Below are 17,105 nucleotides of genomic sequence, written 5' to 3' on the forward strand. Positions count from 1 at the left end.
GTTTTTATTGGCTGCAACAGGACCTCACATTTTGTATTCCTCGGGATTGGCTAGCAACTTGGAACTTTTTAAAAGAGGCAAAGGTAGAGGAGAACAAAGGAAGGAAGAAGTACCTTGTGGAATGTGGAGAAAGACAAAAACACTTTTAAATAAGGAAGAGGAACAGGCTATGACCTAATGCTTGCTTGGACTAGTATAAGCATGCCAGGGCAAATATTTAGGCTAAATTGTGGGAGCTAAGAACATAAAGTACATTTATTTTATTATAGCTAGCAGATATTTAAGAATGTTAGCACAGGTCTTTGAATAAATTTTGCTTTTAAGAGAGGTTACTATTTATTCCTAATTAGATGGGGAGGAAAGTCTTTGAAGAGGAACCTCTATTTTACTTTTTACAATGGCAAACAAGGTTATGTGGACTGGGCACCAGGTCACTGGTCCTGGTGTGTCCCCCTGCCCAGCCGCGGGCGCGCTGAACCTGTTGTTCCTCAGGCAAGCCCTCTGCATTTGCTGTTCACTCGGCCTGGAAGGCCCTTCCCTCAACCCACCCCATTCTTTAAAGATTATCTTGGAATCGCCTTTGCAAAAATTGTAACAGTGAGAAAATTACGGCAGCGGGGGAGATCTGATCTAGCTAACCCCTATTTTGCTTTTAGCCTTCAAGCTGCCCTTAATTATTCCTGGGCTTGGGCCAGTCAGTGTAACTTTGGGAGATATTTAGTTTATAGTTTAAATGATAATAACCCTTCCCCAAAAGCCAACCGCCTTTGTAAAGCTAATAAGAAATCACCAGGGTAGAAGGATAAAGGAGGCTGAATTCTGCTAAGGTGTAGACATAAACCGTTGCCAGTCATTATCCCAGAGGTCACAAGGTACGCAACTTTTCCAATTACTCTTCCAGATAACATCACTATTGTAGACCCTAAGATTGGCATTTTGAGATATCTTTTCAGGTATTTTGCATGTATGACTACCAATGGTTCCACCTGAAGCTCTAACCGCTTCTGTGGTCCCACACAGAAGCTATTGACCTGCTTGAGGACAATTTCCCACACCCCAATGACTGTATCCCCAGCCAGTAAGCAGCAAGAACCCATTGCTTAGCCATTCCATCCCTTCCCCAAACTATCTTTGGAAAACACTAGTCCCTGAATTCTCCAAGAGATTGATTTGAGTAATAACTCTGTCTCCCACACGGCGTGGGTGGCCTCCTGTCTATTAAATTCTTTCTTTCTTCTTTTTGAGACAAGTTTGCTCTGTCTCCCAGGCTGGAGTGCAGTGGCAAAATCTCGGCTCACTGCAGCCTCTGCCTCCCGGGTTCAAGTCATTCTCATCCCTCAGTCTCCCAAATAGCTGGGAATACAGGCATACACCACCAGGCTCGGCTAATTTTTGTATTTTTAGTAGAGATGGCACTTGACCATGTTGGTCAGGCTGGTCTCGAACTCCTGATCGCCCTGACTCTTGATTTGCCCTCCTTGGTCTCCCAAAGTGCTGGGACTACAGGCGTGAGCCACAGTACCTGGTTCCTCTGCCACTTTTAATACAGAACTGTTTTAAGGTGTCCTGAGTTTAGCCACTACATTTTAATTTCTATAGGGCTTTGCAGTTTTCAAAGTGCTTTCATATATGATTCATTTAATTCTGTCTCTTCCTGCTCAGCCTCATTACAATTCATCATTTCTGATTTTTCCTGAACTCCTGTTAAGCAGGGCTAACAGGAGTTTTGAAAAAACAAGGTAGAAAAAGGATGCAATCCCTATTTTCAGTGTGAGCAGTTGCTGGTGCCTATTTTCCCAGAATCGGCTTATTTAGTTATTTTTTGAGACAGGGTCTTGCTCTGTCCCCCAGGCTGGAATGGAATGGCACGATCTTGGTGCTCTGCAACCTCCACATCCTGGGTTTAAGCGATTCTCCAGGCTCAGCCTCCCAAGTAGCTGGACCTTCAGATGTGCACCACCACATCTGGCTAATTTTTGTATTTTTAGTAGAGATGGGGTTTCACCGTGTTGGCCAGGCTGGTCTCGAACTCCTGATCACTAAGTGATCCTTCCACCTTGGCCTCCCAAAGTTCTGGGATCACAGGTATGAGCCACTGTGCCCAGCCAGCCAGAATTGGTTTAGAAGGATGGCCACACTTCTCTTCTTGACTTGAAGAGAGGGAAGCCAACACTCCTTGAGGACACTATGTATTGCTCCTAATCCTCAGTGCATCTGTCTATGTGTTTTAATTTCGTGGAAGTGAATGGAAGAGAAAAGAATAAATAATGTGGTTTTGGAATATGCAGACAAAGAATCTTTGTTGGCTGATAGAAAGTGATGAGAGTCAGTTAAAATGTCTGAGAATTAGCTGGGTGCGGTGGCTAATGCCTGTAATCCCAGCACTTTGGGAGGCTGAGGTGGGTGGATCACAAGGTCAGGAAATCGAGACCATCCTGGCCAACGTGGTGAAACCCTGTCTCTACTAAAAATACAAAAATTAGCTGGGTGTGATGGTGCGTACCTGTAGTCCCAGCTACTCAGGAGGCTGAGGCAGGCGAATCACTTGAACCTGGGAGGTGGAGGTTGTGGTGAGTTGAGATTGCGCCACTGTACTCCAACCTGGCGACAGAGTGAGACTCTGCCTCAAAAAACAAAACAAAACAAAAAAAAAAACACACACAAAAGAAGTCTGAGAATTAAAATTAGAAAAATTAGCACTGTGGTCCTCCGTGTAGATGGAAGACAGCAGCAGGGTTGTTGATAGAGATTACCGATGTCAGATAGGGCATTGTTACTCCTTCGAAGGTGTTATTCATTGGTTCATTTGTTCATACACTCATATAAGTGAGCATAAACTTGGAACAATGCTAGGAACTGTGGAGCAATGCAAGGATGAGTCAGAGATGGTCCTTGCCCTAATAGGAAAAAACCGTAGCATTTACAAAAGGAAGCATCTTGCATGTATGCCTAGTACTAACTGCAGTTTCTGGTAGCTGCTTGATACATGCAGAGTGTTTGTTCAAATCATTTTTATTATAAGGGTGGAAGAGATAAAGCTCATGCTTGAATGCAGAGATGAAAGGGGCCAGGAGCGGTGGCTCAAGCCTGTAATCCCAGCAGTTTGGGAGGCCAGTGGTTCAAGCCTGTAATCCCAGCAGTTTGGGAGGCCGAGGTGGGCAGATCCCTTGAGCCAAGAGGTGCAGACCAGCCTGGGCAACATGGGGGAACCCCGTCTTTACAAAAAACCCACAAAAATTAGCTGGGTGTGGTAGCATGCCTGTAGTCCCAGCGACTCAGGAGGTTGAGGTAGGAGGATCACTAGAGCCCTGGAGGTTGAGGCTTCAGTAAGCCATGATCTTGCCACGGCACTCTAGCATGGGCAAGCATATTTTAAACTCATGTTCAAATAATGCCAATTGAGATATTAGTATTTCCTTCTTATAGGGTTGGCCCAGTTATTGTGAAATGAGATGGGGCATGCACGAGTGAAAGGATAGTGTAGGAAGACAGAAGAAATGGAGAATGAAGGAAATTGATCAAAACTGTCTTTATTCTTTAAAAGTAAGAGCCGGGTGCTGTGGCTCATACCTGTAATCCCAGCACTTTGGGAGGCTGAGGCGGGTGGATCACGAGGTCAGGAGTTCGAGACCAGTCTAGCCAACATAGTGAAACCCCCTCAATATTCAAAATACAAAAAATTGGCCAAGTGTGGTAGTGGGCGCCTGAAATCCCAGCTACGCAGGAGGCTGAGGCAGGAGAATCGCCTTAACCCAGAAGGTGGAGGTGGCAGTGAGCTGAGATTGAGCCATTGGACTCCAGCCCCAGGGACAGTGCAAGACTCCCTCTAAAAAAAAAAAAAAAAAAAAAAAAAAGCAAGAATAGGACGGATGCAGTGGCTCACACCTGTAATCCCAGGACTTTGAGAGACTGAGGTGGGCAGATCAGAGGTCAGGAGTTCCAGACCAGTCTGGCTAACATGGTGAAACCCCGTTTCTACTAAAAATACAAAAAAATTAGCTGGGTGTGGTGGCACACACCTGTAATCGCAGCTACTGGGAGGCTGAGGCACGAGAATCCGCTTGAACCCGGGAGGCGGAGGTTGCAGTGAGCCGAGATCGCGCCATTGCACTCTAGTTCGGGCAACAAGATCGAAACTCCGTCTCCAAAAAAACAAAATAAATAAATAAATAAATAAATAAAAAATAAAGTAAGAATATACCTAGGCAGGGTATTTATAGAGGAAATGCAACAATCTAATATTTATCATTAATTACAAATCTTTCATTTGTAATTTACCAAAACAGTGAAAACAAACAACCCTTCCCCCGCCCCTCAATACAAACCCTCCCTTGGCTACTCCAGGGACCAGAGGCATCGCCATCGCTAAGGAGCTGGTTAGGAATGTCGGCTCTCCGACCCTAGCCCAGACTTACTGAATCAGAATGAGCATTTACCACGACCACCAGGTAACTTCAGGCATTTTACAGTTTCAGAACCCCTGCTATAGCCTGCTATACTTCAGCGCCAATATTTTGCTGAAAAGAATTCCTAGCTGGAGCCGTGGCTCCCGGAGTCTTTCACCAGATGGCAGCAGCCCACTCCTCCCTATGGCACTCCCATTGTTCCAGGCAGGATTCAGCCTCAGGCATCTCCGGAAGACTAGGGGCCGACGGGGCGGTGGCGGGGTCGTACCCTGTGGGAGGGATCGGGTCTGCCCAATGGGTTCTCTCGGGCGGGGGGCGGGGCTCTAGTTCAGCAACTCGACCGGCCTTAGGCTCCTTCCGAATTCTGAGCTCAGTATGTGGCGCCTACCCCGCGCGCTGTGTGTGCACGCTGCAAAGACCAGCAAGCTCCCCGGACCTTGGAGCAGGCCTGCCGCCTTCATGTCCACTCTCCTCATCAATCAACCCCAGTATGCGTGGCTGAAAGAGCTGGGGCTCCGCGAGGAAAACGAGGGCGTGTATAATGGAAGCTGGGGAGGCCGGGGAGAGGTATGCGGGCGCTTAAGAAATCTCTGCAGCCGCCGGGGTTCGCTCGAGGAGGCCGGGCGGGCACTGACCTACCGAGTCCCCGCTGGCGCTGGAGGAGGTAGTACAGAGTGGGAGATTTTGAAGCTCCACAGTACAAGTTTTCTCGTGTAGGGTGCCTTTAAAATGAAAACTTAGATTTTAGGTCCTTGTGCCCTATGCAGAACCGAAGTCATTTTGGAGCTGTAGGGGCCTAAACTTCCCGCTCATATTTAAAACCTTGTGGTCTTGGATCTGTAGTGAGAAATGTGGCACATTGAGGGGTGCAACTGATCTTAATTTAGAGCTTAACTTTGGCTCTTCACCTGTGACATGCACCGCAAGTAACGTTCTTCAGTGTAGTTTAAAGTTATCTCTCTTCCTGAATTCCTTGGGAGTTTGCAAGCTCGGACTTGCTGAAATCCTGCCATGTTTTACTTTGGGTTGTGAACTCCTTTGAGGACTGGGTTTTCAGCATTTCTCCGTTGCCCAGGGCTTAACACCGCGCCTGATGCCCGTTACTGCTCAATACAACGTTTTATAGAATACAAAGGAAAGGTAAGGTTATTATCGCACAGATTTTTTTAAAAAGAAAATTTTTTATAAGAAGACGTTATATAACAGTTAAACTTTGTTGGACGTTGTATATTATATAATGAACCTGCCTTGGTAAAGGGAACACTTCTTCCTTTTGGTTATTAGTGGCTGTAGGAGATACAGATAATTTTAATTGCTCCTCAAACCTCAGTGTTTAATCTTGATTTCCATGTGATATCTAATCATTAGGCCTTTTTAGCTGTGCCTTGATTTTCCCTTTCATTGTTGACCTGAGACCTCTCCAACTGGTGTGGACACAGGCCTTTCCCATGGTTTTCCCACCTTGGCCATTTCATCTCTGAGCAGATATGACTTGTCACTAGTAAGGGAGAGAAGGAATAACTAAAACTAGTCAGTTTGGGCTGTTATTAATGGAAAAAGAGGCAAAATAACTGGTTACATTAAAGCTTTTGTTTATACACCTGATATTGAGATGTCGGGGAGAGTTTTGCAGTAAAGGTAGTTTCTAATGTTTAAGTCAGAAATGAAAGACAACCTCTGTAGAGTGGTTTATATGTAACAGAAGTTAACCTAAGGTTTTTGAGTTTGGATATTATATCATTTTTTCCTCTCTTCTTTTTCTTTCCCCTGAAGTTTGGTCTATTCCCTTACTTCAGAAGGGATTACGTTTTCTATACATGATCATCATCCTTTTGTTTTAAGGTTATTACGACCTATTGCCCTGCTAACAATGAGCCAATAGCAAGAGTCCGACAGGTAAGTGTGTGTGTGTGTTTAATTCAAATTACACACAAGGAGTTTGTGCAGGCTTTCTTTAGAGGCAGAAGCCAGTTAGGCAGATGAAGAATAATACAAAATCACAAATGCAGAGAATAATGTGTTTATTTTTCATTTGACATTTAGGACTGTCTGGGGGAGACTGTCCTCCCTTGGGTGGGGGCGTGAAAAGGAAAGAACCATAGAAAAGGCGAAGCATAGAAAGACTAGGCAGAGGGCCATTTAAGACAGTGCTTCTGAAGTACCTGAGGATTTTGTTAGAATGAAGCTTTTGATTTCTGAAGTTTGGGTTGGAGCTCAAGGTTCTGCATTTCTAATATGCCTCACATGTTGTTCTCAGATGAAGCTGACAGATTTGCTTTGAAAAGCAAGGTTTTAAGGCATAGCTGGATTCCAACCTGTTTTACCGGGTTCTAGCTAGTTTTGGGGAGTGTAGACTGTGGGAATCATTCTCAGCCATAAATGTTAGAGAACCCTAGAGATTTTCCAATTGTCTTCTGAAAATATTTGTGTGTTCTAGAAGATTGTCATCACTTTTCTTTATTTCCCCCTCTCTGTCCCCCTACTTCTTAATTTAGGCCAGTGTGGCAGACTATGAAGAAACTGTAAAGAAAGCAAAAGAAGCATGGAAAATCTGGGCAGATGTAAGTATGACCTTTGTTTCTAGAATTCATAAGAGGTCACTTTGCCTATTGTAAGCAATGAGATACATAAACATCTGATAAGCAGGTCAGTGCTGCCTTGTTAAAATGTGAGCTCCTTGGGGGCTGTGATACTGTACTAGGGCTCCTGCTGTCTTGGTAACACCTCTGCCATATTTCTAGGGTAGTGCCTTTTCTGTACTTGCCATTCATTGAATGGATAAATTTAAATGAATTAAAACTTTGTGCTGGTATAGTATAAACTTGAGCTGTGAACACTATTCTTCACTGAAATTACTTGAATTTATAATTAAATAGAAAATGAATAGAAGACCTATGCTAGATATATTCATTTGCTCCTCCTCTTACCCCCTGCCAGATTTGTCTGGGAGTATCTCAGCAATAGGTCAGCATTCCTGGTTTAAAGAACAGCAGCAGACTGGACCTGGTGGCTCACACCTGTAATCCCAGCACTTTTAGGAGGCTGAGGCAGGTGGATCATCTGAGGTCAGGAGTTTGAGACCAGCCTGGCCAACGTGGTGAAACCCTGTCTGTAGTAAAAATACAAAAATTAGCCGAACATGGTGGCACGTGTAATCCAGTCTACTCGGGAGGCTGAGGCAGTAGAATTGCTTGAGCTTGGGAGGCGGAGGCTGCAGTGAACCAAGATAGCACCACTACACTCCATCCAGCCTGGGCGACAGAGTGAGACTCCGTCTCAAAAAAAAAGGAAAAAAAAGAGCAGTGGCAGCATCCCTTTCTCAGGGTCAGAAGCTCATATTCCTTGACTGTCTAATGAGGCTGTGAGGCAGAGTCAGCCTCCTTGGTCTCTGAGTCTCCACCATTGGTGGAGAGCAAATTTAGGAACTGTGACTGGGGCTGGGCTGGCCACACTGACTCGTCACTAGGTGGGGGCTAGGCTCCTGAGAAGGGGAGAGTAAAGGCAAACCGAACCGGGATAGCCTGATTTCCCAACCTTCCCACTACCCCCATCCTCAGTGTGCTTTGTCTTGTAAAAAGAAAAGACTGAGGGTGCCTGCCTTCTGGGAGGGTTAAATGAGTTAATCATTTAAAGTGTTTACTGGAGAGCCTGGCACAGGAAAAGCCTCCATACATTTGAGTTAAACCCTGTGCTGCTGGGTGAGGGACTGCTGAGCTGCAGTGTTTTCTCTGAGTCAATGATTGCAAGGGGGGTTGGGGTGGGGTTGGGGTGGGTTGCAGAGTGGCAACCTGTCCAGGAGAGCCCTGGGTTGGATGAAGCTTTTTTTTTTTCTTTTTTTTTTTTTAATCAGCCAAGAGACGTCTTTGTGTAAAGCATGAAGCACATCTTTCCTCTACTTTAATTATGGATAGAAGTATGGCCTCGGCTTCCATTATACACAATCAAAAGTGTCTTTGGGCAGAAAAATACCACTTCCACAAGTAAACAGTGTGCTAGGTAAAGTTCACCCTACCTGGATAGAGAATAGTGTCCAAAACAATATCCTTCATTGTTTTAAAAACTTTTATTTATTTCTGATCATAAAAGTAATAAATATTCTTTTTCTTTTTTTTTTTTTTTTTTAAGAAAAGATTGATGCTGTAAATAAGATAAACAAATTTAGTTCCCTTACCCCAACCTCTGCAATGCAAAATGATTATTAGGTTTAGGTTTTGGTGCATTTCCTTTCAGTCTTTTATGTATTTATTTCATAGCTGTGATTATTGTACGTTCATATATACATGGCGTGTATAAAATTTTGTGACCTGTGACCTGTGATGATTGTATTGCATACCATCCTAGAGTTACTGCTTTTTTTTTTTTTTTTTTTTTTTAAAGACAGGATCTGGCTCTGTCACCTAGGCTGGAGTGCAGTGAGTCAATCTCAGCTCACTGTGACCTCTGCCTTCTGGGCTCAGGGGATCCTCCCATCTCAGCCTCCCAAGTAGCTGTGATTACATGCACACACCACCATGCCTGGCTAATTTTTTTGCATTTTTTGTAGAGATGGGGTTTCACCATATTGCCTAGGGCAGTCTTGAACTCCTAAGTTCAAATGATCTGCCCTCTTTGGCCTCCCAAAGTGCTGGGATTACAGATGTGAACCACCATGCCCAGCTGCGTAATTTTTTTTAAAATTGTTGTTTTCCTATACGTATATACTTTTTTCTTTTGAGATAGAGTCTCGCTCTGTCACTCAGGCTGGAGTGCAGTGGTGTGATCTCCGCTTACTGCAACCTCTGCCTTCCAGGTTCAAGTAATTTCCTGCCTCAGTCTCCCAAGTAGCTGAGACTACAGATGTGCACCACCAGGCCTGGCTAATTTTTTTCTTAAGTATGTTCTCCAACTTAAAACTTTTAATTAAAAAGTAAGCTTTAATGTCGAAAATGCAAACTTGGGGAAGACAGAAAAGATCACACACAAGGCTGTCACTTCACACTTGGAAGGTTGCACAGCCGCTGGACAGAGGCACTCCTCACTTTCCAGACAGGGCAGAAGCCAGACAGAGGTGCTCCTTACTTCCCAGATGGGGCGGCCGGGCAGAGGCGCTCCTCACTTGCCAGAGGGTGGGCAGTGGGGCAGAGGCGCTCCACACTTCCCAGATGGTGGGGCGGCGGGGCAGAGGTGCTCCTCACTTGGCCAGACGGTGGGAAGCCTGGCAGAGGCTCTCCTCACTTCCCAGATGGTGGGGCGGCGGGGCAGAGGTGCTCCTCACTTGGCCAGACGGTGGGAAGCCTGGCAGAGGCTCTCCTCACTTCCCTGGGGCAGAGGCAGAGGGTGCTCCTCACTTGGCCAGACGGTGGGAAGCCTGGCAGAGGCGCTCCTCACTTCCCAGATGGGGCAGCGGCCGGGCAGAGGTGCTCCTCACTTGCCAGATGGTGGGCAGCCGGGCAGAGGGGCACCTCACTTCCCAGACAGTTGGGCAGCTGGGCAGAGGCGCTCCTCACTTTCCAGACCCTGGGATGGCCCGGCAGTGGCACTCCTCACATCCCAGATGGGGCGGCGGCTGGGCAGAGGCGCTCCTCACTTTCCAGAGTGGGTGGCAGGCCTGGCTAATTTTTGTATTTTTAGTAGAGACGGTTTCACCATGCTGGCCAGGTTGGTCTCGAACTCCTGACCTCGTGATCCACCTGCCTTGGCCTTCCAAAGTGTTTGGATTACAGGCGTGAGCCACTGCACACGGCCTTCCTATACATTTATACTTAAAAAAAAAAAATAGACCAGGCACGGTAGCTCACGCTTGTAATCCCAACACTTTGGAAGGCCAAGGTGGGTGGATCACCTGAGGTTGGGAGTTCGAGACCAGCCTGACCAACATGGAGAAACCCTGTCTACACTAAAAAATACAAAATTAGCCAGGCGTGGTGGTGTGCGCCTGTAATCCCAGCTACTCAGGAGGCTGAGGCAGGAGAATCACTTGAACCTGGGAGGTGGAGGTTACCGTGAGCTGAGATCGAGCCATTGCACTCCAGCCTGGGCAACAAGAGCAAAACTCCCTCTCAAAGAAAAAAAAAATTAATAGACTTTTATTTTTTAGAGCCGTTTTAAGTTTACAGAAAAACAAGTAGAAAGTACAGAATTTCCATTCCTCCCTCATTCCTCTTCCCAAGTTTCCTTTTTTTTTTTTAAGACAGAGTCTCACTCTGTCACCCAGGCTAGTGTACAGTGGCATGTTCACAGCTTGCGGCTCACTGCAGCTTCGACCTGGGCTCAAGCAATCCTCCTACCTCAGCCTCCTTAGTAACTAGGATTACAGGCATGTTCCTCCACACCTGGCTAATTTTTGTATTTTTTGTAGAGATGAGGTTTTGCTCTGTTGCCTAGGCTGGTCTCAAACTCCTGGGCTCAAGCAGTTTGCCCACCTCAACCTCCCAAAGTGCTGGGATTACAGGCATGAGCCACCAGGCCTGGCCATTTCCCCTATTATTAAAGTTTTGCATTAGTATGTCATATTTTGTTACAACTGATGAGCGATTGTTGATGTGTTATTATTAACTAAAGTACACAATTTACATGAGGGTTCACTCTTTGCATATACTGTTTTGAATGCTAGTGCAACTTAACATGTTGTCTTCTGACTAGAAGCGTCTATTATATGTGTCTATTTATCCAGGGTAAATACAAACACATTTGAAAAAGAAAAAAAGAGTTTATATGAATTCAGGATCTTGTCTTTTCCTGAACTATTTTTTTTTTTTCTTTTTTTTTTTTTGAGACTGAGTCTTGCTCTGTTGCCCAGGCTGGAGTGCAGTGGCATGATCTTGGCTCACTGCAACCTCTACCTCTTAGACTCAAGCAATTCTCCTGCTTCATCTTCCTGAGTAGCCGGAACTACAGGCATGAGCCATTGCAAAAAAATTTTTTTTGTGTGTTTTTTAGTAGAGAACAGGGTTTCACCATGTTGGCTAGGATGGTCTTGAACTCCTGACCTCAAGTGATCTGCCCGCCTCTGCCTCGCAAAGTGCTGGGATTGCAGGCATGAGCCACCGCACCTGGAATGAACTGGTTTTTAAATCTATCTTTGCCCTAGGGAGTGCCAGCTGACATTATGATCTTTCTTAAATATCGGGCTGTACTTTTTTTGGTTGCTATTTTCACATTCAGGATCTTATCTGGCAGTCAGGTCTTGCTCACCATGCCAGCCTCTGCACCTAATATCCTTTCTCATACTTCTGGTGCTTTTTAGACCTCCCAATAAATAGAATGGGGGTGCTAAGTGGGAACAGGTTGCTTTACTGGGTAATAGTAGAGTCCGTTGGGGATCCTACTTGTTTGATTTTGAGTTAAGCAATTGAGTTCAAGGTTTAGCAAAGAGGCAGAGTTTTTCCTAACTGTGCTCTGGGGCGCCTGCCAATAGGTCAGGGACTTAGAGAGGCTCAGTAAGAACAGACCAAAGCTTGACCCCCCTTCTCGTCACAGAAGCTTTCCTGTCTCGATCCTCCCTCATGTGAGGCTTCTCTGCTTGGCCCTCGTCCGTTTGGCTGGCCTTGACTGTGTTAGGACAAACCACTGTTTCATGTAGTTCATTTGAGTTAATTCTAGAATTTTTCTTTTTCTTTTCTTTTCTTTTTTTTTTTTTCAGACAGAGTTTTGCTCTTGTTGCCCAGGCTGGAGTGCAATGGCGCCATCTTGGCTCACTGCAACCCCTGCCTCCCCTGTTCAAGCGATTCTCCTACCTCAGCCTCCCAAGTAGCTGGGATTACAGGCGCCCGCCACCAATTTTAAAAATATTTTTAGTAGAGATGGGGTTTCACCATGTTGGCCAGGCTGGTTTCGAACTCCTGACCTCAAGTGATCCACCCGCCTTGGACTCCCAAAGTGCTAGGATTACAGGCATGAGCCACTGCATCTGGCCAATTCTAGAAGTTTTCAAAGGGAACATTTTTCTTTAAGGGAAATGGAAACAAAGTGAAACATATGGAAAGGTAGTTTATAGAAATTGATTTCTTTCTAAGGAATATACTTGCTGCTTTCTTCCATGAGCCAGTTTCAGCACAGAATGGGGCCCGTTTCTGCCCTCTGCATCCCCATGTGTCCTCATTTTCCCTCTCATCTCTGGTGAGAAAGAGTGGAGTCTTACTCTGTCACCCAGGCTGGAGTGCAGTGGTGTGATCTCGGCACACTACAACCTCTGCCTCCTGGGTTCAAGTGATTCTCCTGCCTCAGCCTCCTGAGAACCTGGGATTATGGGCACCATATGTGGCTAATTTTTGTGTTTACAGGGGCTCACCATGTTGGCCAAGCTGGTCTTGAACTCCTGATTTCAAATGATCCACCTGCCTCGGCCTCCCAAAGTGCTGGGAATAGAGGTGTGAACCACCATCCCCAGCCATAATTTTCTAAAACCACTTTCTCTTGCTTTTTAGCCTTTGCGTATGCTCTGTTCCTCTCTATCCCCATGCTTTTCCTCTACTTTGCCTGCCTCTTCACAACATCTGGCATGTTTTAGGTCTTAGCCCTAAACTCTAAACTTGTGAAAAGCCTACTTTGGATTGCTCCAGTTGTGAAATCCAGCTCCCCTTTCGTGGCATTTGCCACATTAGATTGTACTTACCTGTTTCTTGCCTTTATCATCCCCATGGACTGTCAACTCTATAGAGAGCAAGAATTGTAACTGCCTCATTTGCAGTAGAGTATCCAGGGATTAGCACAGTATCTGGCACATAGAACATGTGCAATGATTATTGTTGAAAGACTGACTGAATAAAATGTGTCCAGAATGAGAGGTAAAAGGCCATGTATACTGGCCATTCTGAGTTGAAATTAACCAACTTAACTAAACGTATAAATGTGCTTACTAAATTCAATTGAAACATCATTAAACCCACACCATGTGCTAGGAAATGTATAGGTTGTGTGCTGATTGATTTAATGCTACAGGTTTTGTTTCCTGTTTCCAAAAGTGTGCATATATTGTGAAAATGACAGACATTGCAAACATACAAATTGTGGATGAAAATCTGTTATAATTTCACTCACCAGAAAAAACCATTGTGAACAGCTTGGTATATGTTCCTCCAAATTTAAGCAAAAGTTTAGTTACCATAAGTGTTTTCTTGTTTTCTATTATCCTATCATAGCTTTTCAATGTTTTCCCATAAAAATCGACCTTATTTTATCACTGTTCCATAATTAACCAATCATGTGCTGATGGACAGTTGGATGGTTTTATTTTTTTCTTTACTAGAAACAGCACTGCAATGAATATCATTGTACCTATACTTTTGCATACTTATGTATAAGCTCAGTTTCCATAGGCTGAACTGCTTAGTTAAAGGGTAGGAATGTCATGCCTGTAATCCCAGCACTTTGGGAGACCGAGGCGGGCGGATTACCTGAGATCAGGAGTTCGAGACCAGCCTGACCAACAATGGTGAAACCCCGTCTCTGTTAAAAATACAAAAAATTAGCCGGGTGTGGCGGCAGGTGCCTGTAATCCCAGCTACTTGGGAGGCTGAGGCAGGAGAATCACTTGAACCCAAGAGGCGGAGGTTGCAGTGAGCCGAGATTGTGCCACTGCGCTCAAGCCTGGGTGCAACAGAGCGAGACCCTGTCTCAAAAAAAAAATAAATAAATAAATAAAACAAAGGATAGGAATGTTTTAAATGTTAATAGATTGCAAAGTGACCATCCAGAAAAGCTGTGCTAAGACATGATAATACACTTGGGGAGAAGAGAGAGCAAGGAAAAAGCCTTGAGCTCACAGTCAAGCTCTGTGAGGCAAGTGTGAGCAGTACTGTGATTAGGCGCAGTGGGAGTTAGGGGGAGGGTGTGATTGGCCTCTGCCTGGGGGAAGGTTTCATGGAGGGGAGTGTTCCTTTTACCTGTACTTTTATTTTTTTATTTTTTTATTTGAGATGGAATTTCACTCTTGTCATCCAGGCTGGAGTGTAATGGTGGGCTCTCAGCTCCCTGCAACCTCCCCCTCCTGGGTTCAAGTGATTCTCCTGTTTCAGCCTCCCGAGTAGCTGGGATTACAGGCACCTGCCACCATACCCGGCTAATTTTTGCATTTTTAGTAAAGATGGGGTTTCACCATGTTGGCCAGGCTCATCTTGAACTCCTGACCCCAAGTGATCCACCTGCCTTGGCCTCTCAAAGTGCTGGGATTACAGATGTGAGCCACCACGTCCAGCCTTAGCTGTACTTTGAAGAAGAGGCAGAATTGGGAAGAACTTGATGGGAGAGAGGGAGTAATGGTCACAGTTGGAAAAATTGTGTCTCATTCATGAATCACATCTCAAACTTTATGACATAAGCTGTGCTCTTTACCCCCAAAACCTGATGTTTCCCTTCAAGTCTTCTTCATCCCAGTAATTATACTTCCATCTACCTAGCTATTGAAGCTAGAAACCTGGAAGTCATCCTGAGTTCTTTTATGCTCTTCATTTCCTGCATCTGTGTGTCCTTTCAATTCTACTCCCAAAATAGACCCTGAATCCACTTGTTGTTCCCCTTGTTACCACTGCAATCCTTTTTTTTTTTTTTGAAATGGAGTCTCGCTCTGTCGCCCAGGCTGGAGTGCAGTGGTGTGATCTCGGCTCACTGCAAGCTCCGCCTCCCAGGTTCACACCATTCTCCTGCCTCAGCCTCCCGAGTAGCTGGGACTACAGGTGCCTGCCACCATGCCCAGCTAATTTTTTGCATTTTTAGTACAGATAGGGTTTCACCATGTTAGCCAGAATGGTTTCCATCTCCTGACCTTGTGATCCGCCTGCCTCGGCCTCCCGAAGTGCTGGGTTTATAGGCATGAGCCACCGTGCCCGGCTACCACTGCAATCTTAAGACTAAGTCTCTGTAATCTTTTTTTTTTTTTTTTTTTTTTTGAGACGAAGTCTTGCTCTTGTTGCCCAGGCTGGAGTGCAGTGGCATGATCATGATCTTGGTTCACTGCAGCCTCCGCCTCCTGGGTTCCAATGATTCTCCTGCCTCAGCCTCCCAAGTAGCTGGGATTACAGGTGCCCACCACCACATCTGGCTAATTTTTTGTATTTTTAGTGAGACGAGGTTTCACCATGTTGGTCAGGCTGGTCTTGATCTACCGACCTCAGATGATCCACCCACCTTGGCCTCCCGAAGCTGGGATTACAGGCATGTGACACCGCGCCTGGCCTATAATACAGTCTTTTTTTTTTTTTTTTTTTTTTTTTTTTTTTGAGACGGAGTCTCGGTCTGCCGCCCAGGCTGGAGTGCAGTGGCCGGATCTCAGCTCACTGCAAGCTCCGCCTCCCGGGTTCACGCCATTCTCCTGCCTCAGCCTCCCGAGTAGTTGGGACTACAGGCGCCCGCCACCGCGCCCGGCTAGTTTTTTGTATTTTTTAGTAGAGACGGGGTTTCACCGTGTTAGCCAGGATGGTCTCGATCTCCTGACCTCGTGATCCGCCCGTCTCGGCCTCCCAAAGTGCTGGGATTACAGGCTTGAGCCACCGCGCCCGGCCTTATAATACAGTCTTAACTGATCTCCCTGCTTCTACTCTTTTCCCCTTCAACATATCCTCTACTTGTCTGATAGCATATTAAAATTAAAGCAAATCCTCTTATTCTGCACCTTAAAAGCCATTCAAGACTTCACATTGCACCTGGAGTAAGATTCTAACACCTTACAAGCTTCTGGCTTTAGACATACTGGCTTTCCCAATCAGCCGCTTTTATTTTCCATGGATCCCTCTTACATGTTTTTTTCTTATCCCTGGGAAGAATATTCCTATGACTTACTTTTCCCATTCTTCAGGTTTCAGCTTCAATATTACCTCCTTTGAGATTTTTCCTGGCAACCTTTTTTTTCTTTTTTTTTTTGGAGATGGAGTCTCACTCTATTGCCAAGGCTGGAGGGCAGTGGCACGATCTCGGCTCACTGCAACCTCCGCCTCCAAGGTTCAAGCAATTCTCCCATCTCGGCCTCCCGAGTAGCTGGGATGACAGGCGCACACTACCATGCCCAGATAATTTTTGTGTTTGTAGTAGAGATGGGGTTTCACCATGTTGGCCTGGCTGGTCTCGAACTCCTGACCTCGTGATCTGCCCCCCCTCAGCCTTCCAAAGTGTTGGGATTACAGGTGTGAGCCACTGCACCGGGCCTCCTGCCAACCTTTTAGGTAAAGTTACTTACCCATTTCCCCTCCAATCTTGCTGTTTTTCTCTTCCTCAGCTTCCTTTTTATTTCCTTTGTCTTTATAACCCTGATGGCAATTTGTAGTTATTTGTTGCCTTTTCTTCTCCTCTGTGCCTTCCAGTAGGTATTTGCTCTAGGAATGCCTTGCTTCTTATTTTAGCTTTAGTGTCTGGTCATATCACAGTCTTGACATGATCAAAAGTCTTTGATATGATTGTACTTTGTTCTTTTACAGCACACATCCAATACTGTGTTACAGACATGAATTTATGCTTTGAATCAGACACAAAAATTGCATTATTTTCTTAGATTCCTGCTCCAAAACGAGGAGAAATTGTAAGACAGATTGGCGATGCCTTGCGGGAGAAGATCCAAGTACTAGGAAGCTTGGTAAAGTATTTTTGTAGTATATACACAATTCTTTGAGTGGAGAATAAGGCTGTCATGCTTTTCTATATATAAGATTGTGAGGTTTTTTTTGAGACGGAGTCTCGCTCTGTCCCCCTGGCTGGAGTGCAGTGGCGCGATCTCGGCTCACTGCAAGCTCC

General features: G+C 45.4%; 2 protein-coding genes across 3 annotated transcripts in view; both read left to right on the forward strand.

The window, feature by feature from the left end:
• The first annotated feature begins 4,249 nt into the window (after window positions 1–4,249).
• Window positions 4,250–17,105, forward strand: part of ALDH7A1 (aldehyde dehydrogenase 7 family member A1) — a 52,244-nt gene continuing 39,388 nt past the window's right edge. Inside the window, exons 1-4 of one of the 2 annotated variants that reach the window (XM_050794535.1) lie at window positions 4,250–4,973; window positions 6,249–6,302; window positions 6,902–6,967; window positions 16,867–16,947. In XM_050794535.1, coding sequence (XP_050650492.1) covers window positions 4,782–4,973; window positions 6,249–6,302; window positions 6,902–6,967; window positions 16,867–16,947 — 393 coding nt within the window. In that variant the 5' untranslated portion in view covers window positions 4,250–4,781. The remainder of the gene's footprint in view (window positions 4,974–6,248; window positions 6,303–6,901; window positions 6,968–16,866; window positions 16,948–17,105) is intronic. The other variant, XM_050794537.1, reaches the window with a different exon arrangement.
• Window positions 8,193–13,834, forward strand: LOC126957102 (uncharacterized). Its single transcript, XM_050794538.1, has 2 exons — window positions 8,193–9,569; window positions 9,610–13,834. The coding sequence occupies exons 1-2, from the start codon at window positions 9,472–9,474 to the stop codon at window positions 10,112–10,114; spliced, it is 603 nt and encodes a 200-aa protein (XP_050650495.1). The 5' UTR covers window positions 8,193–9,471; the 3' UTR covers window positions 10,115–13,834.

This window comes from Macaca thibetana, chromosome 6 (genome assembly GCF_024542745.1).
Source record: "Macaca thibetana thibetana isolate TM-01 chromosome 6, ASM2454274v1, whole genome shotgun sequence".
NCBI lineage: Eukaryota > Metazoa > Chordata > Mammalia > Primates > Cercopithecidae > Macaca > Macaca thibetana.

Excerpts from the sequence above, each read along its gene's own strand:
- LOC126957102 (XM_050794538.1), top strand. The coding sequence starts at position 9,472 with ATGGGGCGGCCGGGCAGAGGCGCTCCTCACTTGCCAGAGGGTGGGCAG. Across the intron at positions 9,570-9,609 it reads GGTGGGGCGGCGGGGCAGAG|GCTCTCCTCACTTCCCAGAT; the intron begins GTGCTCCTCACT and ends AGCCTGGCAGAG.